The sequence below is a fragment of the Oncorhynchus mykiss genome, chromosome 13 (assembly GCF_057628025.1).
Source record: "Oncorhynchus mykiss isolate SJ-2025 chromosome 13, ASM5762802v1, whole genome shotgun sequence".
Classification (NCBI taxonomy): domain Eukaryota; kingdom Metazoa; phylum Chordata; class Actinopteri; order Salmoniformes; family Salmonidae; genus Oncorhynchus; species Oncorhynchus mykiss.
Genome location: NC_143034.1, coordinates 27,206,994 through 27,230,682, shown reverse-complemented (window position 1 = coordinate 27,230,682; position 23,689 = coordinate 27,206,994). Strand labels below are relative to the sequence as shown.

Sequence of the window (23,689 nt, the reverse complement as noted above, 5' to 3'; positions counted from 1 at the left end):
GATTTATTAAAATATGTGGAACTCTACGCACACTGCTCCTCCAATCATTATAACGATCGTGACATTAAGAATGTGAAATGTCAGAATAATAGTAGAGAATTATTTATTTCAGGTTTTATTTCTTTCATCACATTCCCAGTGGGTGAGAAGTTTACATACACTCAATTAGTATTTGGTAGCATTGCCTTTAAATTGTTTAACTTGGGTCAAACGTTTCGAGTAGCCTTCCACAATCTTCCCACAATAAGTTGGGTGCATTTAGCCCCATTTCGCTTGACAGAGCTGGTGTAACTGAGGCAGGTTTGTAGGCTTCCTTGCTCACACATGCCTTTTCTGTTCTGCCCACAAATGTTCTATAGGTTTGAGATCAGGGCTTTGTGATGGCCACTCTAATACCCTGACTTTGTTGTCCTTAAGCCATTTTGCCACAACTTTGGAAGTATGCTTGGGGTCAAAGTATGCTTGACCTCAATCATTGTCCATTTGGAAGACCCATTTGCGACCAAGCTTTAACTTCCTGACTGATGTCTTGAGATGTTGCTTTAATATATCCACAATATTTTCCCTCTTCATGATGCCATCTATTTTGTGAAGGGCACCAGTCTCTCTTGCAGCAAAGCACCCCCACAAACATGATGCTGCCACCCCCGTGCTTCACGGTTGGGATGGTGTTCTTTGGCTTGCAAGCCTCCCCCTTTTTCCTCCAAACATAACAATGGCCATTATGGCCAAACAGTTCTATTTTTGTTTCATCAGACCAGAGGACATTTCTCCAAAAAGTACAATCTTTGTCCCCATGTGCAGTTGCAAACCGTAGTCTGGCTTTTCTATGGCGGTTTTGGAGCAGTGACTTCTTCCTTGCTGAGCAGCCTTTCAGGTTATGTTGATATAGTTTGTTTTACTGTGGATATAGATACTTTTGTACCTGTTTCCTCCAGCATCTTCACAAGGTCCTTTGCTGTTGTTCGGGATTGATTCTCACTTTTCGCACCAAAGTACATTCATCTCTAGGAAACAGAACGCATCTCCTTCCTGAGCGGTATGACGGCTGCGTGGTCCCGTGGTGTTTATACTTGAGTACGGTTGTTTGTACAGATGAACGTGGTACCTTCAGGCATATGGAAATTGCTCCCAAGGATGAACCAGACTTGTGGAGGTCTACAATTGTTTTTCTGAGGTCTTGGCTGATTTCTTTTGATTTTCCTATGATGTCAAGCAAAGAGGCACTGAGTTTGAAGGTAGGCCTTGAAATACATCCACATGTACACCTCCAATAGACTCAAATTATGTCAATTAGCCTATCAGAAGCTTCTAAAGCAATGACATAATTTTCTGGAATTTCACAAGCTATTTAAAGGCACAGTCAACTTAGTGAATGTAAACTTCTGACCCTTTGGAATTGTGATACAGTGATTTATAGTCGATGTCCTAACCGACTTGCCAAAACTATAGTTTGTTAACAAGAAATTTGTAGAGTGGTTGATAAACGAGTTTTAATGACTCCAACCTAAGTATATGTAAACTTCCGACTTCAACTGTATTTAGGCATGGACTGTGCATGTATAGGAAGTGATTACGTAAATGCACATCCACAGTTAGAGTAGAATGTGTTCAGCTAAACATTAAAGAGGTGATGCACTCAATGCTCACGTGTGGCGTATTTGCAGCAACATGGAATAATAATAACCATTGATTAGATGTAGCATTTTCCAGATGCTCAACGTGATTTAAATAGGGTAGAGTGGGGTAAGTTGAGCCAAAGGGGTAAGTTGAGCCACCCTTGTTTCTAGGAAACCATACACAATAATCATTTGACCAAATATTTAGGAAAAGGTCATCCTTTCTGGAGTCTGTGAAGGAAGAAACCACATGGAAAAAGTGGTAAGCAAGTTAGGTCCAAAAAAATGGATTTTCACAAAGTCAAATTAATGTATTGTGTATTTTTATGATGCTTGTGTCTAAACCAAAGTAGATCATTTTAGGATTGTTCTATACATGAGTTTGGGTCTCTATAAGCTTCAATATGAGGTCCTAAACCTAGCAGGAAAGTGCATCCTTGTAGCTGTGTGGGCTAATATAGTCAAAATGTTTGCCTTGGGGTAAGTTGAGCAAATGTATGTGTTTTCTTCCCAGGTGTAATGAAAGGCATTATCGCTGGGATATGAGGTAACAACAGGGCCTCAACAGTTTCCTGTGTGTGTCAAGAATAGTTCACCACCCAAAGTACATCCAGCCAACTTGACGTAACTGTGGGAAGCATTAGAGTCAACATGGGCCAGCATCACTGTGGAACGCTTTCGACACCTTGTAGAGTCCATGCCCCGGCGAATTGAGGCTGTTCTGAGGGCAAAAAGGGGGAACTGAAGATTAGGAAGCTGTTCCTAATGTTTAGTATACTCAGTGTATGTAAATATCTTTGTTAGAAAGAATACTATATTTCCCTTGATGGAGTCACATTACCCCACTATCCCCTACTGTAGTAACGGGAAAACTCACCACCACCACCCATCACCCTTCCACCACCAATGGAATGAAGACCTATGTTGTTGTTTTTTTTACCTTTCTTTGGTTTACCATGCATCTCATGTTTCCCAGGCCCCTCACCTTCCTCCTCTCTGGGCGGGTCATCAAGGAAGACGGGGGACTCTGGGGAGTCGGGGACAGAGGAGGGGCAGGTGGTGGAGGAGCGGGACACCAGACTACCCCTCTTACTGTCCCCATTCAGACGGACCAGCCAGTGGTCCGACATGGAGGAACTGGTGGAGCCTACAGAGGGGAGAGAGATGTTTCTGTGACTATGGGCACTGGACCAGAAAGACACCTGCCAGTTCCATTCCAGTCAATACAGAAAACACAGAACAACTACACAGATAATTCCTATATACTATATAGCATTCAGCAATAGAAATATCACATTGTGGTTTTGCTGGTTCAGGTAGTTGAGCATGGTGCTTGGAACACCATACATTGCAGACATGAGTGAACCCTGCAGTTATGAGTTAACCTTTAGTGGATAAAGGCTGAATGGTCTTGTTGTATCTAAGACTATCTCTGTACGGAGTACAGCTGTAATGGAATGGAACCCTGAGTGAACTCTCTCCTGTGATGTGTGTGTGTGTGTCCATGCCTGTGTGTGTGTGTGTGTGTGGTACACTACCCACCTCTGATTGAGCTGCTGGCGGACCAGGGGGGGATGACGTTACGTCTCTGGTAGAACAGTATGTAGGCCCCCCTGGTACACACCTCCTCCTCAGGCACCAGGTCCACACTGCTGTCGTCATAGCTGTACCACTGGCCATCCACTGAGTTCCTGCAGTACGCTGCAAAACGCACACAGGACTGTAGAGACAGGCTGCACCACAATCCTTATGTCCTGGGTATAGTAATGTAAGTTGATGTGACCACTATAGAGGAGGGCACTGTATTGTTATGCATGTTCTATGAATCATCGTTATTTGGCAGTAGGCATCTCTCTCACTAACAATATTCTCTCCTCACTTCTCGATCAGCAGCCAGTCAGTATACCTCTCTCATCAACATCACGTCTCCTATACCAATGGTACAGTGCCTTGCGAAAGTATTCGGCCCCCTTGAACTTTGCGACCTTTTGCCACATTTCAGGCTTCAAACATAAAGATATAAAACTGTATTTTTTTGTGAAGAATCAACAACAAGTGGGACACAATCATGAAGTGGAACGACATTTATTGGATATTTCAAACTTTTTTAACAAATCAAAAACTGAAAAATTGGGCGTGCAAAATTATTCAGCCCCTTTACTTTCAGTGCAGCAGACTCTCTCCAGAAGTTCAGTGAGGATCTCTGAATGATCCAATGTTGACCTAAATGACTAATGATGGTAAATACAATCCACCTGTGTGTAATCAAGTCTCCGTATAAATGCACCTGCACTGTGATAGTCTCAGAGGTCCGTTAAAAGCGCAGAGAGCATCATGAAGAACAAGGAACACACCAGGCAGGTCCGAGATACTGTTGTGAAGAAGTTTAAAGCCGGATTTGGATAGAAAAAGATTTCCCAAGCTTTAAACATCCCAAGGAGCACTGTGCAAGCGATAATATTGAAATGGAAGGAGTATCAGACCACTGCAAATCTACCAAGACCTGGCCGTCCCTCTAAACTTTCAGCTCATACAAGGAGAAGACTGATCAGAGATGCAGCCAAGAGGCCCATGATCACTCTGGATGAACTGCAGAGATCTACAGCTGAGGTGGGAGACTCTGTCCATAGGACAACAATCAGTTGTATATTGCACAAATCTGGCCTTTATGGAAGAGTGGCAAGAAGAAAGCCATTTCTTAAAGATATCCATAAAAAGTGTTGTTTAAAGTTTGCCACAAGCCACCTGGGAGACACACCAAACATGTGGGAGAAGGTGCTCAGGTCAGATGAAACCAAAATGGAACTTTTTGTCAACAATGCAAAACGTTATGTTTGGCGTAAAAGCAACACAGCTCATCACCCTGAACACACCATCCCCACTGTCAAACATGGTGGTGGCAGCATCATGGTTTGGGCCTGCTTTTCTTCAGCAGGGACAGGGAAGATGGTTAAAATTGATGGGAAGATGGATGGAGCCAAATACAGGACCATTCTGGAAGAAAACCTAATGGAGTCTGCAAAAGACCTGAGACTGGGACGGAGATTTGTCTTCCAACAAGACAATGATCCAAAACATAAAGCAAAATCTACAATGGAACGGTTCAAAAATAAACATGGTGTTAGAATGGCCAAGTCAAAGTCCAGACCTGAATCCAATCGAGAATCTGTGGAAAGAACTGAAAACTGCTGATCACAAATGCTCTCCATCCAACCTCACTGAGCTCGAGCTGTTTTGCAAGGAGGAATGGGAAAAAATGTCAGTCTCTCGATGTGCAAAACTGATAGAGACATACCCCAAGCGACTTACAGCTGTAATCGCAGCAAAAGGTGGCACTACAAAGTATTAACTTAAGGGGGCTGAATAATTTTGCACGCCCAATTTTTCAGTTTTTGATTTGTTAAAAACGTTTGAAATATCCAATAAATGTCGTTCCACTTCATGATTGTGTCCCACTTGTTGTTGATTCTTCACAAAAAAATACAGTTTTATATCTTTATGTTTGAAGCCTGAAATGTGGCAAAAGGTCGCAAAGTTCAAGGGGGCCGAATACTTTCGCAAGGCACTGTATAACAATGGCCAACCAGTACCTGTGTAATGTCCACCGTGCATCCCACCATGGTGGTTACACACTGCATAGAGGTCATAGAGGAAGTCAGGAGGCAGGGCCATGTCTGGGTGACTAATATGATGACTGCTGCCTTCAGGCTGTTTCCATGTGGGGGGCCAGGGTCCCAGGTCCCCCAGGTTCCTCATGCTCTGGGACCTTTTCACCACGTGGGGGGCCATGTCCAACCCGGCCAGGGGGAAGCGCACCTGGGTGGACAGCTTGTTGCGCCGCTCGCCCACCTGATTCATTGAATTTTTCAAAAGACCAGTACTGCCGTTTAATCAACTATCAAAGGTTAACACAATAAATGACTTATTTCCATTGTGGTCCTTTAAGGAAGAATAGACAGGCAAGGGAAGAATGGCAATCCGCTACATGTGATCGGCTCCAGTCACCTGTCGGAAGCGTTTGAGGTGGAGGATGAGGATGTCGGGGAGGGTCCACAGGGACATCTTCACCATGCCCTGCTGGAGCTGCTTACAGTGGGGACACTTCCATGCGTCGTCTGGGGCCAGCTGGAGAGATAAAATGCACGGTCAGTTGGGAAGTCTCAGGTAAAGTTATATTCTCCATACATTCCGTTTGTCCAAAGCCATATAAAAATACACAGGGAGTGGAAATATGAGAGAGAGAGAGAGAGAGAGAGAGAAAAAAAGAGTCTTCCCGGTCATGTTGACACTGGTCTACTACCAGGTCATGTGTCTTCTCAGTCATGTTGACACTGGTCCACTATATATATATATAGAGATTTTTATTTTATTTTTTCGATATGTATACTTTGACAAAGTAAGTAATAAAGAACATGCAATAAAGTCAATTGAATTGAGAGAAAAAAGGAGAGAGAGAGAGAGAGGGGGGGAGAGAGAGAGAGAGAGAGAGAGAGAGAGAGAAAAGGAGAGAGGGAGAGGGAAAGAGAGAGAGAGAGAGAGAAAAAGGAGAGAGAGAGAGAAAAAGGAGAGAGAGAGAGAAAAAAAAGGAGAGAGAAAGAGAGAGAAAAAAGAGAGAGAGAGAGAGAGAGAGAGAAAGAGAGAGAGAAAAAAAGGAGAGAGCGAGAAGGAGAGAGAGAGAAAGGGAGAGAGAAAAGTAGAGAGAGAGAGAGAGAGAGAGGGAGAGGTAAATCAACATATGAATCAACTAATGCAATATTAAAGCTGCAATATGTACTGTAACTTTTTGGTCGACTGGACCCAATTCACATAGAATTGTGTGTAATAGTTCTGTCATTCTCATTGAAAGGAGGTACAATTCTGCATAGTGCATCTTTAATGTTCAGTACCCCAGGGGCAGATTAAGACCAGTTGCATTGGAGGGTATTGTATAGTCCATGTTACCTGTTCCTCTTTGGTGTAGAGCTGAAAGCACTCGTCCAGGGTACAGCTGTGCTGCTGCAGGTGCTGCTGCTGCTGGACTCTCACACTCTCTGAGTCCTTTACCACCTCCTCCTGGATGTTACCAAACAGACTGACAGACACACACACACACACACACACACACACACACACACACACACACACACACACACACAGAAAGTTGGGGGGTATGAGTGTGTGTGTTTGTGAGAGGGAGAAAGATAAAGACATAGTGAACCCTTCTATACAATAAATAATGAAAGTGTGTGTGTGTGTGTTTCTGAGTCAAATGATGTGGTGTGTGTACATGTGTATGTCCAGTGCTCACCATTCTTTGATCTTGTGTTCCCACTCAATCACCAGCTTCACGTGGGGAGGTCCTCCCGGGCCACATAACTTCAGGGCTCTGGAAAAAATGATATTACATAATGAATACACACTATATTCTGGGTACAATGTCTACCTGACTACCACTGGATACAATGTCTACCTGACTACCACTGGATACAATGTCTACCTGACTACCACTGGATACAATGTCTACCAGACTACCACTGGATACAATGTCTACCAGACTACCACTGGATACAATGTCTACCAGACTACCACTGGATACAATGTCTACCTGACTACCACTGGATACAATGTCTACCTGACTACCACTGGATACAATGTCTACCTGACTACCACTGGATACAATGTCTACCTGACTACCACTGGATACAATGTCTACCAGACTACCACTGGATACAATATCTACCAGACTACCACTGGATACAATGTCTACCAGACTACCACTGGATACAATGTCTACCAGACTACCACTGGATACAATGTCTACCTGACTACCACTGGATACAATGTCTACCTGACTACCACTGGATACAATGTCTACCTGACTACCACTGGATACAATGTCTACCAGACTACCACTGGATACAATGTCTACCTGACTACCACTGGATACAATGTATACTAGACTACCAGTGGGTACAATGTCTACTAGACTACCACTGGGTACAATGTTTACCTGACTACCACTGGATACAATGTCTACCAGACTACCATTGGATACAATGTCAACCAGACTACCACTGGATACAATGTCTTCCAGACTACCACTGGATACAATGTCTACCAGACTACCACTGGATTCAAGGTCTCCCAGACTACCACTGGATACAATGTCTACCTGACTACCACTGGATACAATGTCTACCTGACTACCATTGGATACAATGTCTACCAGACTACCACTGGGTACAATGTCTACTAGACTACCACTGGGTACAATGTTTAACTGACTACCACTGGATACAATATCTACCAGACTACCACTGGGTACAATGTCTACCTGACTACCACTGGATACAATATCTACCAGACTACCACTGGATACAATGTCTACCAGACTACCACTGGATACAATGTCTACCAGACTACCACTGGATACAATGTCTACCAGACTACCACTGGATACAATGTCTACCAGACTACCACTGGATACAATGTCTACCAGACTACCACTGGATACAATGTCTACCAGACTACCACTGGATACAATATCTACCAGACTACCACTGGATACAATGTCTACCAGACTACCACTGGATACAATGTCTACCTGACTACCACTGGATACAATGTATACTAGACTACCAGTGGGTACAATGTCTACTAGACTACCAGTGGGTACAATGTTTACCTGACTACCACTGGATACAATGTCTACCAGACTACCATTGGATACAATGTCAACCAGACTACCACTGGATACAATGTCTTCCAGACTACCACTGGATACAATGTCTACCAGACTACCACTGGATTCAAGGTCTCCCAGACTACCACTGGATACAATGTCTACCTGACTACCACTGGATACAATGTCTACCTGACTACCATTGGATACAATGTCTACCAGACTACCACTGGGTACAATGTCTACTAGACTACCACTGGGTACAATGTTTAACTGACTACCACTGGATACAATATCTACCAGACTACCACTGGATACAATGTCTACCAGACTACCACTGGATACAATGTCTACCAGACTACCACTGGATACAATGTCTACCTGACTACCACTGGATACAATATCTACCAGACTACCACTGGATACAATGTCTACCTGACTACCACTGGATACAATGTCTACCAGACTACCACTGGATACAATGTCTACCAGACTACCACTGGATACAATGTCTACCTGACTACCACTGGATACAATATCTACCAGACTACCACTGGATACAATGTCTACCTGACTACCACTGGATACAATATCTACCAGACTACCACTGGATACAATGTCTACCTGACTACCACTGGATACAATATCTACCAGACTACCACTGGATACAATGTCTACCTGACTACCACTGGATACAATATCTACCAGACTACCACTGGATACAATATCTACCAGACTACCACTGGATACAATATCTACCAGACTACCACTGGATACAATGTCTACCAGACTACCACTGGATACAATGTCTACCAGACTACCACTGGGTGCAGTGTCTACCAGACTACCACTGGGTACAATGTCTACCAGACTACCACTGGGTACAATGTCTACCAGACTACCACTGGGATAGAGCGAGCCTTAGGTGTCCCATACAGTCATTTTTTCAATTAGACAAAGGTTTGAGTCTCACTACTATTTTAAAATGCCATTATGATGGGAGTTGTATTACATGTGGTATTAAACTGCATTTATTGAAGTCCATCTGTAACTGACACTGTAATACACATCAGTATTCTGCAGCATGATACTTTTGTATCAGTTTGTAAGCACAGTCGTCAAGCCTTCGGAATCCAAAAGTGTCAGACATTGTTTTGAGATGCCATCACGTCCCTGCTAACCTTTCCCTGTTAGTTATGGTGTATGTGTGGTTGTGTGTGTGTGTGTGGATGCAAACAAACATCAGTATTCTAAGTCAAGCCATTGTTTACCTGAGACTTCCATCATGGTAAAACATTCCTGACTCAAACGTACAGGTAGTCTTTGTAAGTGAGTCTGATTGATGATAAGAAGTGCTGACAGAGTGAAATACAATGGGCACCAGTTAGTGGGCTCAGTGGGAAGCTCTGAAATGCACCACTAGGTGTCAGGCTTCCATAAGGTATTGACGCCAAGAGCAAAATCAAACCATCTTGATCACAGTGTTGATTACCAAAACAGCACGAAATGAAAGTGACTGAAAATAAATAGATTTAATGAAAGAGACTGCTCTCTGTTGGAACTGTAAACGGAGTGCTTTTTGACTTTTCTTTGTGACTTTCAACTGCTGCCGAGCAGCTGCCACAATAGACACGATACTGTCGTGTGACAAGGATCATTCATCTCCCTTTTGGTCTCACTGACACAAAGGGGTGCTATAGAAGGCAACCTTCAACGTCTCTCTCTTCAACAATCCCTCTCCAGGAAACAGGGAGTTCTGAGGTAGAAACACAGACGGAGAAATCCATCTGGGGAATCAACTTAGTGTCTGAAGCACTGCTGTCAGAAAAACAGTTGTGAGAGGATTCATTTGGTGTGTGAGCATGTGTTTGTTTGTGTCCTTGAAAGTGTACGTTGTAAAGGTAGGTTAGTCCTCGGTTGTGTGACGGTGTGTGCTGCTGTCTGCCTTGGACTCAACCGAAGGTCACAGTCCCAGACAGACAGACAGTGATGAGTGATGAATACACACTGAGATAGATCTAACACTTCCTCTACCAGCAGGACACTGGGACATAAAGGACACTGCTTCAATAGTGGATGTCGTCTGACTTCGCTCTCTCTCTCTGTTGTGTGTGTGTGTGTGTGTTCATGGACCAGGGAGATCGCTTTAGTTTGAAGTCAAAGGAGAGACATCCATCCAGGTCCCAAGAACGTGAATAGAATTGCCTTCAAAAACCGGCCACTAGGGGGAATGGTGAGTGCTACTACTTTTAAGTAGGCTGTTGGCTTGCTATAGGGCATTGTGGACAGGGATGGTGGATGGGTGTAAAAGTTGAGCTCTGGCGCTGAGGGTTGCGTGTAAAAATAGTTTTTTTAAGCCTTTCCTAAACTTAAACTCTTAACTTAACTGAGAAGTGAAACCCCCAGCCTGACGCAAGTGTTTGTAATTTAACTTGTGAGGAGATAGGTAACAGTGTCTCAACTTAAAACATCAAAAACCAACGTTTACCATGACTTCACACATAGACGTTTGGAAAAACATGGACAAACCTCAAATTTCAAAGTGAAACTGATAACTTGTTAGCATGGACTGGTGTGTGCACACATACTGTATGAGCTGAATCTGTAAAGGATGTGTTGTTTGTGTGTGTGTGTGTGTGTGTGTGTGTGTGTGTGTGCGTGTGCATGCAATCATGTCTGGATGCATGTGTATTGTGTTCATCAATATCACCTCAGAATTAACAGCCAGCTTCCCTCCACAGACGACCGCGGCCCCATTAATTCCTTTCACGTTCACGCATTATTCCAACCCGCCTTCAAATCCACGCAGAAACAATTGCAATTAAGGAAGAGAGGCTGCTTGTCAAAATGAATCTGACTGTGTAATTCAGAGCTGAAAAGTCTGCCACGGTCTGAACCCAACGTTTTAAATGCCTGCTTATGACTTTACTAACTGGGGGGCAAAGAGCAGGCACTTAGGCACTATAGCAGAGCTGCTTATAGGATTTGTTTTTGTCTCTCTGTCATGGAAGAGATTAAAAAAGAGTTACAGAGATGAGGAGAGAGAGAGTATGATGTCACTGTTATTCTATTGACTGGATAAAAATGCTAATCCTACAAAAGGAAATCAAGGAAGCTACAGTCAGGGGGGGACGAGGTTATCTTCAGTACAGGATGACCGCGTCAAGAGGCACTGGTGTCAACATTCTTTACATTGGATCTTTGTCATATGTACTCTGACTTGGAATTCAAATCAACTGTATTTATATAGCCCTTCTTACATCAGCTGATATCTCAAAGTGCTGTACAGAAACCAGCCCAGCCTAAAACCCCAAACAGCAAGCAATGCAGGTGTAGAAGCACCCCATTCAGCCTCAATACACTCAGACCAACAATGCACTCTGATTCAAAGCACTATTGGGGTTCCAATGGCTGTTTTATCCACATGTATACTTGTCACACACACACACACACGCTCCTTCAAAAGCCATGCCTGTGTCTCATCCCCTGTCCGTCACACGCCATTCTAATTCCCTTGAGAACAGTCCTACTTCTCAAACCTCCCCCTCCTCTTCACCTTTCCTTTCCCTGCTGATCAATACCACTTCATTTTAGAATACCAGACCTTCTAATACCCTGAAGGAGCGGTTGAAATTAGCACCAGGGGAAAGAGCGAGAGACAGAGAGACGTACACATGCATGCACACACTCCCAGAGAGGGTGGTGGGTGGTAGGAAGCCTGTCGAGCCCTTTCTCAGTGCCCTTGACCTTTCCTCGTGCCCTTTTCCAGTGCCCAAGGGCCTCATCTTTGACCTTCAGAGGATCACTCATTCATGGGAGAGCGAAGCTCAGAACCCTTGAAGAGTGGCTGATGATGATACCATGTCCCCCTGCTGTACAGAGCTGTCCACCTACTCAGTCCTCAGCCAACCAGCTACTTGTCAGTCAGCTGCTATTCCCTCTGTCACTCTCTCTCCTCCTGTCTGTATACTTGATCTGAGGAGAAAGTCTCCTGTCTCCCTGTCTGTCTGTGTTTGTGGCTCACCTTCCCCTCTGCCTCTAGCAGAATACCTACCTGACCATACAAATCCCCAATGTGGTTCTTTCCTAAAGACTCCTACTCTTTAATCGAATCTTGTTCATACCTGAAATTGTTGCCTCAGGTTATGTACTGTTTCTGAGGAACATCATGTTCGACATTGGCCAGGGAACATTTGATGAAATAACTTCCATATGACATGTTTGTAAAGCCAACGCTGTATAGAGGTCAATATCCCAAGTCTCCTTGCCTGCTCGTTTATGAAAAATGAGTTGGTGCAATTACATTGTAAGAGGAATACAGTAATACTGTGTTATGATGAAAATACACGTTTTTAAATATAAAGGCCAGACAGGGCGGCTCCTCTCTAGCTTTAGGGAAGAACACAATTGAAATAGTAACGGTACCATGTTTTCGTTTATAACCGCATCGTAATTCAAGGACCTTGGGAACTGAATGGCCATGATCATGAGTGAGATGAATTGCCAGAGCAAAGGATAACGGATAGTCAGATAGGATACTGTCACGCCCTGGCCTTAGTATTCTGTGTTTTCTTTATTATTTTGGTTAAGCCAGGGTGTGACATGGGTGATTATGTGTTTGTCTTGTCTAGGGGTTTTGTAGATTGATGGGGTTGTGTTCAGTGTAGTATTCTAGGTAAGTCTATGGTTGCCTAGAGTGGTTCTCAATCAGAGGCAGGTGTTTATCGTTGTCTCTGATTGGGAACCATATTTAGGCAGCCATATTCTTTGGGTATTTCGTGGGTGATTGTTCCTGTCTCTGTGTTTGTTGCACCAGATAGGGCTGTTTCGGTTTTTCACGGTTCTTGTTTTTGTATATTGTTCATTTTTCATCTTTCATTAAAGATGTATAAAGATAACCACGCTGCATTTTGGTCCTCCTCTCTTTCACCAGAAGAAAACCGTAACAGATACCACTTGTTCATTCTGGTCAATTCAGTATCCTGAAGGGACAACTCAAAGATGATCCAGATCGAGACGGTTTTCTGATCAATCTATATCTACAAGCCCTCTTCCCCGAACTCACCCACCCTGAGACAAGTTTACTTTTACCGAGCTTCTGACCCCATGTCCCACCTCCTCAATAGAACTACTGCACTATACCGTCACATCACAACAACAGCACAGCTTTAGATGGAGCTCCCTGTGGCTCCTACGACAGCTGAACCCACTCTACAGGAGGGAGAATAAAGGCTTTTGTCTTATCTTCACTGCGACTTGATTCCTCTACCTTTTTTTTACAGTAAACAGTGCCTTTGGCTTCTCAAAGGCACTGTTTGCACAGAATAGGCAAGTGTTCAGAGACACCATGATTTACCATTTTATGACTGACAGTGGCAGTTCAGTAGACTGGAAAAGCTACTCAATGACAGGCATTTTAGTGGGCTTTATGTACGAACAGTACCTTAGTTCAGGTATTTTAGACTGACTGACAGAGAGAGAGATACAGAGTGTGAGAGAGAGATACAGTGAGAGAGAGAGAGATACAGAGTGTGAGAGAGAGAGAGAGAGAAAGAGAGTGTGAGTGAGAGAGATGGATAATGCAGGCGCTGGTGGTCTTACCTGTCCACGGCAGGGTGGAAGAGAGGGCGTCCATCTTGTGGGGACAGGTAGCTGTAGGAGGCAGACCCTCCCACCACTCTGATCTTGAACAGCGACCCTGCATTCTGCAGGGAAACACAGACATTCAACGGGATAAGTGAGACACGGGATAAGACGAGAAGAGGTAAGATAAGACGCCATGAGATAAGACGAGACGAGGCAAGACGACACGAGACGAGATATCGTACATTTGCAGTGAAACTTGCTATGCATCTGAAAGCTGCCTGGTCACCACAACAGAGGTGGTCGAAAATGTTCAAACGGCTTCTATCGTACCAGTGCATTGTAATACTGTAAGAACACTGCGGGAGCAAGCAGTATGGTATCTTTCTTTGGCTAAAATAAAAATGTATCACAAACGGACATAGGTTCCACGCATAACAACAGGTTTGTTAGCGGTGTCTCTAGCTCCACAGCTCCACCCTTGACTGAACAAGGTGCATTAGGAGATGAATTAGACAAGAGGGGCTAAGTTATTAGAAGGTAGAGAGGAGAATCACGTCGCAAATTAAACCTAATGGTCTCATTTGGAATGAAGGCCGCTGGAGAATAGAGCCGCAGCCAAGCATACAGAGGAATAAATGAGTAACCATGCGTCCCAAACGGCAACCTATTCCCTACACAGGGCACTACTAGAGCCATAGGGCTCTGGTCAAAAGTAGTGCACTGTGTAGGGAATAGGGTGACATTTGGAATGCATCCTAGTTAATAAGACCGTGACCACCAAATGAAAACGGCAAAGAAGTATTTTGTTTGGGGGAGTGGACCATACATATGCGGGTGTGGGGTTATCTTTCGTAAGACCATAATGAACAACTCTGCGTTGATGAGCAATTAGGCCGAGTTTATAAGTGAGTTTGGGGAAGTTTGAGGGAAGTTTGGAACTCGAGGGAACTTCTTTGGATGAGGGAGAGTGGAGTGAAAGTGAGTGGAGGAGGTGTGTGTGTGTGTTTGTGTGCATGTTGAAGAATAGATAAACACCTGTTTATTTAATGCCTGTGAAGATTTCCTGTCATACCACTGTATTTCTGGAGGATATCTGTAATACGTTTAATCTGTCTGGATTAGGGACAAATCAAGTGGGATTAAATATTAAACCGACAAAGCCTTGAGGAGAGAAAATCCTTATCTTCCTTTTCAGCAAATGTTTGTGTATTTGTTGGGTACAGACACAAATGATCAAAAAACACAGCTCGCGAGAACAACAAACTGTATGGTGCAGAAAATACACCAAGCCTGGATAAAATCACAGGTCTGTGTCTAAAATGGCACCCTATTCCCTATAAAGTGCACTACTTCTGAACTACTTCTATATAGTGCACAACACACATAGGATCTTTTTCAAAGAGACACATCCTCTCTGAGCCTCAAAGTAATATGTCTTGTACATTATTATCTGTCTTGTAGATTTGATCTAACAGTTATCAGCATACTGCAACCAAATCGGATTTGTCACATGCGCCGAATACAACAGGTGTAGACCATACAGTGAAATGCTTACTTACGAGCCCCTAACCAACAATGCAGTTCCCCCCCAAACTATGAATAAGAAATAAAAGTAACAAGTAATTAAAGAGCAGCAGTAAAATAACAATAGCGAGACTATATACAGGGGGGTACCGGTACAGAGTCAATGTGCGGGGGCACCGGTTAGTCGAGGTAATTGAGGTAATATGTACATGTAAGTAGTTATTAAAGTGACGATACATAGATAATAACAGAAAGTAGGGGGGGGGGGGGGGCAATGCAAATAGTCTGGGTAGCCATTTGACATGATGTTCAGGAGTCTTATGGCTTGGGGGTAGAAGCTGTTTAGAAGCCTCTTGGACCTAGACTTGGCGCTCTGGTATCACTTGCCGTGCGGTAGCAGAGAGAGCAGTCTATGACTAGGCCTTCCTCTGACAACGCCTGGTATAGAGGTCCTGGATGGCAGGAAGCTTGGCCTTAGTAATGTACTGGCCGTACGCACTACCGTCTGTAGTGCCTTGCGGTCGGAGGCCGAGCAGTTGCCATACCAGGCAGTGATGGTGCAGCTGTAGAACATTTTGAGGATCTGAGGACCCATGCCAAATATTTTCAGTCTCCTGAGGGGGAATAGGTTTTGTCGTGCCCTCTTCACGACTGTCTTGGTGTGCTTGGACCATGTTAGTTTGTTGGTGATGTGGACACCAAGGAACTTGAAGCTCTCAACCTGCTCCACTACACCCCCTTCGATGAGAAAGAGGACTGAGTACGCCCCCATTTTCCTGTATTCCACAATCATCTCCCTTTGTCTAAAGTTGACACAATGCTGGAATGACTCATATGTAGGTGGGTACTAAAGCTTTTATGTAGTGTGGGATCTAACGAGTGCAAGATCTGACCTCTACAACACATGGTGTGGCGAGGAACTTACCAAATCATAACAGACACTTCTCCTCGCATGTTCTCATTTCACTGGTGTATTGCCTGTAAATTACGAATCTTTAAAGCAATCTCTTCCTTCCTCTTCCCTGCTAGAGGACAGTTTTGGTGGTGATACGGGGTAGTATATAGTGCTCAAAACATCACTTGTTACAGTGCCTTCAGAAAGTATTCACACACCTTTCATTTTTTCCAAATGTCGTTGTGTTACAGCCTAAATGTAAAATGGATTAAATTGAGATGGTTTGTTATTGATCTAAAAACAATACCCCATAACGTCAACGTGGAATTTTGGTTGCAGAAAATTGTATATATATTTATAAAAAACTAAAGCTGAAATGTCTCGAGTCAATAAGTATTCAACCCCCTTGTTATGGCAAGCCTAAATAAGTTCAGGAGTAAAAACGTGCATAACAAATCACATAATAAGTTGCATAAATGAAATTGAATTAACATGATTAAATAGACAATTACACACAATACTCCATAATGTCAGAGTGTAATTATTTTGGGGGCAAATCCAACACAACACATATTTTATAGTGTTGGCTGCATTATGTTATGGGTATGCTTGTAATCTTTAAGGACTGGGGAGTTTTTCTGAATAAAAAGAAATGGAATGGAGCTAAGCACAGGCAAAATCCTAGAGGAAAACCTGGTTTAGTCTGCTTTTCACCAGATACTGGGAGATTAATTCCCCTTTCAGAAGGACAATAACCTAAAACACAAGGCCCAATCTACACTGAAGTTGCTTACCAAGAAAACAATGAATGTTCCTGAGTGGCCAAGTTACAGTTTTGACTTAAATCCTTGAAAATCTATGGCAAGACCTGAAAATGGCTGTCTGGGAATGATCAACAACCAATTTGATTGAGCTTGAACAATTTTGAAAAGAATAATGGACAAATGTTGTACAATCCAGGTGTGGAAAGCTTTTAGATTCACAGCTGTAATTTCTGCCAAAGGTGCTTCTACAAAGTATTGACTCAGGGGTGTGACAATTTATGTAAATTATATATTTCTGTATTTTATTTCAATACAACATTTTTTTTCTTCTAAAAACTTTTTAATTATGGGGTATAGTCTGTAGATCAATTTAATCCATTTTGAATTCAGGCTGTAATACAACAAAATGTGTCAAGGGGTATGAATACTTTCTGAAAGCACTGTATGTTGTTGAGAAACCTACAGGCGGCTGAATAACATTTTATGAATTTCCTCTACCACAAAACAAATATGAATGACATAAGAAAGCCGGACAAACTACACTTTGAAGTGAAAAATCCCCCAGGGAGTCAAACAAACACCTCAAATACCAAACAATAATTCTGTCCTGAAACTTAACTATGAATTCAGTCTGCATACAGTTTTGCTATGAATGAGAAGTAAAGGGAACCAGACAGTGCAGTTGATGGTCACACAGCTTGACAGAGTTAACTTGACAAGGAGCTTGTTGCCGTGGAGATACAGATCAGTGTGTCAACACTAGGTGTAAAGAAATAGTTCCGTCTCTGTTGAGGTAGGACCTTGTCTGGGGCTTATCAGCCTTAGAACTACCTGAGACTTTGAGCCCAGGGCTGTTTGCTCTGGATAGGGCCTCCTTGTCAAACACTGCACATCACCATGGTGTCTCCCATAGCGACAGGGCAGCCCGCCTTAGGAGCTGAGGAGAGTTGTGTGTTGTGTGTATAAAAAGGAATGGTCAAGGTGAAGTGAGGGGGTCATTGTGGCAGTGTTGAACTCCCTTGTCTACAGCAGTGGTCCCCGGCTGGTTGATCTCCAAGGCATTCCTAGTTGATCGCCCACCATTTATGTACAAAAACAACAACGATAAAGACTTCCGTTAATACTTTTTACATTTGTCTCACGCTGTTGGCGGCAGGTGCACCCGATTCAGCTGCCCTGCGCGCCAGGTAGGCAATTAGTTCCCATTTTGAACCATTTCATATGTCTGGAGGTACAAACACTGCCTTCCCGGCAGGCCCGGTTGGAGCAAATCAAGTGCGCTCGGATCGGATGTCTGCAGTAACATAGAAGGCGTAAAAGAAAGCAATAGCAAAGTTGAGACTGTGAGATTTCTAAACGTTTAAAACCATGACTAGAGAGAGACTGTCAATGAATACAGCAAACAGCTACCTTTTGTATGACTGAGTTCATGTTGAAGTTTTTACTCAGCACTGTCAACACTTTGATAAGCCATGAAATGTTCATTCTCCCTACTTCCACTAGCGCTACAACCAGCACTGCAGCTGCAATGAATGAGTAGGAAAGTGTATCTGTAGGCTTGCGTTGTTGTTATTAGCGGCTTGTGTCTCTTTTAATAGCGAGGAATATTTCACTTTCTCTGTGCATTACATAGAACTAATGGGGTCCAAGGCAACATTCGCCATCAGCTGGAAGACGATGTCCCTTTTTGGTCAGTGTCAGCGGAGGAAAGGGAGAGCGGAGGGACGTTGAGAGGCGGACCCTCAGTCTGCTGCTCTCTCCCTCCACTGAGACTGACCATCAGATGCAGGCGCCGTCAGGCCAGAAAAATAAGAAAAAGCTAATGATATAAACGTCAGCTCACTCAGCTGTGCCTCACAAGTAATAAAACAAATGATCTATTACCGGCGTGATCATATAGCCTACCTCAAATGTTGAAATATGAAATAAAAATGGTCTGAGAAGAACAACAATGGATTGGCAGGGCAATATACAGAGATAATGTTTTGGGCCTATAGCCTACTGCACAAGCCTCACTACTACAGTACCGTTTTTAACAGGTTAATGTGACATAGGCTTACGTTTTAAAGTCACGTCCCCAACAAAATGTAACGGTAGATCTCGGCTTCCATTTTGACTCAGAAAGTGATCTCGACTCAAAGAAGGTTGGTGACCCCGGGTCTATAGAATAAATAATGCATGTGTCCCAAACCATGGTTCCTGCTTAATGTGTGTATAGAGTATCTCTACAGTGTATAGTGAATGCAGGATGGTCAGGGAAAGGGGCTCATTGCTTACAGTACTTATAATGTCTATCGTGGATCCACTGTAACAAACTGAGGACATACCGGTCTACATAACAGCGGTCTTGTCTTTAGTCACTCCCTGTATCCTGGATCAAATTTGTGTGTTATCAGGGCAGAAGCCACAGTGTGATGTATGGATGCTGACCCCACTTTGCTCAGTGCATCTAGAGTTAATTGCTATGGTGAGAGAACAATGGGGCTGTCCTGGCCTCTACATTATCTATGGTGAGAGAACAATGGGGCTGTCCTGGCCGCTACATCATCTATGGTGAGAGAACAATGGGGCTGTCCTGGCCGCTACATTATCTATGGTGAGAGAACAATGGGGCTGTCCTGGCCGCTACATTATCTATGGTGAGAGAACAATGGGGCTGTCCTGGCCGCTACATTATCTATGGTGAGACAACAATGGGGCTGTCCTGGCTACTACATTATCTATGGTGAGAGAACAATGGGGCTGTCCTGTGTCTCAGGACTGCTCCTTGTGTCTCAGGCCACTCCGGTTAATTGTAACGCCAATTCCCTCTCACGATTGGGTTATTTCATCCAGGAAGTTGTTGAGGACACACATGCACACACACGGTGGCTTGTGTCTTAAGAGTGTCTGCATATGTCATTATGTGTGTGTGTGTGTGTGTGCTACTCCCGGATGTGTGTGTGTATGTGTGTGTGTGTGTGTGTGTGTGTGCTACTCCCGGATGTGTGTGTGTATGTGTGTGTGTGTGTGCTACTCCCGGATGTGTGTGTGTGTATGTGTGTGTGTGTGTGTGTGTGTGTATGTGTATGAGAGACTCACTAGATCATTAGGATCTCCACCACTCTCCATTAGTGCATAATGGTAGGCTGAATGTTATTTCTGGTGGTAGTAGCACTAGGTAGGAATGTACTACTGTTTCAGGAAGTAGAGTAGGAACCAGTAGTAGTAAATGAATGGTAGTGACCAGTGGTGCCAGTGTTATCTGACCTGAGCCTGTGATCCGTTCAGCATCAGGTAATAGAGCTTGCTGAGGATACTCTGCTGGAGCTGGTCCCAGGACATGGTACGCTCCTCTCTCATGAGGAAGGGAGGGCCGAACCTGGAGGGGGGTGAAGGAGAGGGAGGGAGAGAGAGAGAGAGAGAGAGAGAGAGAAGGATGGAGAGAGGGAGAAGGAGGAGGGGAGAGAGAGAGGGAGAAGGAGAGGGAGGGAGGAGGAGAGGGACAGAGAGGAGTGAAGGAAGATGGAGTAGGGGAGAGGGAGAAGAAGAGGTAGCGAGATAAGAGAGAGGGGGGAAAAGAGAGAGAGGGAGACAGAACGGGATAAAAAAATATGATGTTATTCTGCAGTTGTTTGAGAGAGGCAAACATATGTTTGGATTTGCACAAAGTAGAGTACATTACAACCCTGTGGCCTTTTTAATGTGAAACGTAGTTAAGCAGGTCTCTCAACTCAACATGTATTTAATGACCACAGGACTACAAGTGAAGAGAAAGCCGGTATTTTCAATGCGGCATTGTAAGCATATTTTAGGCATGAGAACATTTTGGCTGAGAATGTCGTTTTTAAAATGATGGATTTACATTTCCAATAGCATTGTGTGGATTTGAGAGAGAGCTAGTCAGTGATCCGAATGAGAAAACCTAGAAGAAAGCACTTTCATTCAATGAATTGAACATATTTTCCATCTACTGCTTAGATTGGTTTTCTCATAAAACCAGAGGAGCCTGTTTTGAGACTTCAGTGTGTGTGTGTGTCTGTCCTCGCGACCAGCGCCATTCCGTCCCTCAAAGCGGTTTATTCGAGTGAGCAGGTAAGCCATTGGCCCAAACTCTACCTCAAAGATCTATGATCACCATCCATTCAAACGTTCTGTTAGACACAAGGTGAGCCCAGGGTGAAAATCCTCAAATGATGACCAGGATGTAACAACTCAATGGACTGGTTACCTGGACACATTCCTGGAGAATCTCTATTGTATTTTAGTCCAGGACTGAGCTTAATCTGTGTCTGTGAAACGGGACCAATATCAACCACAGCAGCGTATTAACACCAGTATGTGGTTTTGAGCAGTAGGTTTTTCCTCTGTTGTAGAGAGGGGGGGGGGGGGGGGGGGTTCTATTTGACAGTAGGTTTCTGTCAAACCGGCAGCAATCTGGGACAAACACAGTTAACATGTGCCAGTCAGGGGGCATACACAGACCACCGGTCTCCCCATGGGGCGAAACATGAACACACAGGGCTAAGATGGGGCCTCCACAGGTACTCAAATATCCTCCTGACATTAACAGGCTGACCGTGGGAATATCCCTCCCCTGGTTCCCCGTACACACACACACACACACACACGAGCATACACACTCAAGAGGAGTATGTGGAGGAGGGAGCAGACAGCAAACAAAACTCAAAATGACTTTTGATTGACAAGCATGGGCCAATAGTGGGCAGCTGGCTGGAGTGAGTGTTATTACCTCTCTCTCTCTCTCTCTCTCTCTCTCTCTCTCTCTCAATTCAATTCAATTCAATTCAAGGGCTTTATTGGCATGGGAAACATGTGTTAACATTGCCAAAGCAAGTGAGGTAGACAACATACAAAGTGAATATATAAAGTGAAAAACAACAAAAATGAACAGTAATAGTAATAGTAGTCTCTCTCTCTCTCTCTCTCTCTCTCTCTCTCTCTCTCTCAATTCAAGGGCCTTTATTATCATGGGAAACATATGTTAACATCCCCAAAGCAAGTGAAGTAGATAATAAACAAAAGGGAAATAAACAATACAAATTAACAGTGAACATTACACTCCCAGCAGTTCCAAAAGAATAAAGACATTTCAAATGTCATATTATGTCTATATACAGTGTTATAATGATGTGCAAATAGTTAAAATACAAAAGTGAAAATAAATAAGCATAAATATGGATTGAATTTACAAATAGCGTTTGTTCCTCACTGGTTGCCCTTTTCTTGTGGCAACAGGTCACAAATATTGCTGATGTGATGGCACACTGTGGTATTTCACCCAGTAGATATGGGAGTTTATCAAAATTGGGTTTGTTTTCGAATTCTTTGTGGATCTGTGTAATCTGAGGGAAATATGTCTCTCTAATATGGTCATACATTGGGCAGGAGGTTAGGAAGTGCAGCTCAGTTTCCACCTCATTTTGTGGGCAGTGAGCACATAGCCTGTCTTCTCTTGAGAGCCAGGTCTGCCTACGGCGGCCTTTCTCAATAGCAAGGCTATGCTCACTGAGTCTGTACAGCGTCAAAGTTTTCCTTAAGTTTGGGTCAGTCACAGTGTTCAGGTATTTTGCCACTGTGTACTCTCTGTTTAAGGCCAAATAGCATTCTAGTTTGCGCAGTTTTTTTGTTAATTCTTTCCAATGTGTAAAGTAATTATCTTTTTGTTTTCTCATGATTTGGTTGGGTCTAATTGTGTTGATGTCCTGGGGCTCTGTGGGGTGTGTTTGTGAACAGAGCCAGGACCAGCATGCTTAGGAGACTCTTCTCCAGGTTCATCTCTCTGTAGGTTTAGGTTTTGATAATTAGCGGGTGTCGGCCTAATAGTGTTTTACGTTGTACGCAGAGGATATTCTTGCAGAATTCTACATGCAGTCTCTCTCTCTCTCTCTCTCTCTCTCAGACATTGAATAATTCAAAGCTGTTTACTGGGATTTACAGTATTTGGTTTCTCTCAGGAGCGATGCTCCCTTTGATTCTCAGTAGGAAAAAATACATGTTTTAAAAATATGTCCAAAAATGATGATGACCTATATTACCAATTAGTGGAAAAAGATCAGAATTGTTCTCCCTGTGTAAACGCAACCTGTGTAATGTGAACTGGAAAATGGAACTCGGAGCACGTCCCCTGGGGCCCAGTGGGTACTCGTTACAGCTGGAACTAGTAAAGAGAGAGCAGAGCTTTTGCCCTGATAAAATACACTCTGTTCAAACTGTTGGTGCATATCGTTTATCATAACTCCTCTGCTCACCCATGAGATACTGTTTCGCTATAAACTAAAAAGGCTTGTTTGATTCACACCTAACCTCATATTTTCAAAATGACCTCTCTCCATCCCACCCAATCCAGATTCCAACCCAATCAACCAATCCAGACTCCCACCCACCCAATCAACCAATCCAGACTCCCACCTACCCACCCAATCAACCAATCCAGACTCCCACCCACCCAATCAACCAAACCTGACTCACCTGACGGCCTGCTGGCCAGAGCCTGCCGTGTTGCAGATTACGAGGAGGACCTTGGTGGAACCACCGTGGTTCAGAAACTCTGAGGACAGAGTGGTCGATGGGGGTATCCTTTTACCCTCTGGCCCAGAGGTGTACGGCGAGGATGGGAGGCTGTGGTGGAAGCCTGAGA

The 23,689-nt window shown here is 43.7% G+C and overlaps 1 protein-coding gene across 2 annotated transcripts in view; it reads right to left on the bottom strand.

Moving 5' to 3' along the window:
• Nucleotides 1-23,689, bottom strand: part of LOC110485810 (ubiquitin carboxyl-terminal hydrolase 43) — a 126,692-nt gene that overhangs the window by 4,311 nt on the left and 98,692 nt on the right. Inside the window, exons 7-15 of one of the 2 annotated variants that reach the window (XM_036940477.2) lie at nt 23,521-23,683; nt 20,299-20,410; nt 13,882-13,985; nt 6,907-6,984; nt 6,561-6,690; nt 5,625-5,744; nt 5,210-5,468; nt 3,162-3,320; nt 2,560-2,766 (exon numbers count right to left, since the gene is read on the bottom strand). In XM_036940477.2, coding sequence (XP_036796372.1) covers nt 2,560-2,766; nt 3,162-3,320; nt 5,210-5,468; nt 5,625-5,744; nt 6,561-6,690; nt 6,907-6,984; nt 13,882-13,985; nt 20,299-20,410; nt 23,521-23,683 — 1,332 coding nt within the window. The remainder of the gene's footprint in view (nt 1-2,559; nt 2,767-3,161; nt 3,321-5,209; nt 5,469-5,624; nt 5,745-6,560; nt 6,691-6,906; nt 6,985-13,881; nt 13,986-20,298; nt 20,411-23,520; nt 23,684-23,689) is intronic. The other variant, XM_090195900.1, reaches the window with a different exon arrangement.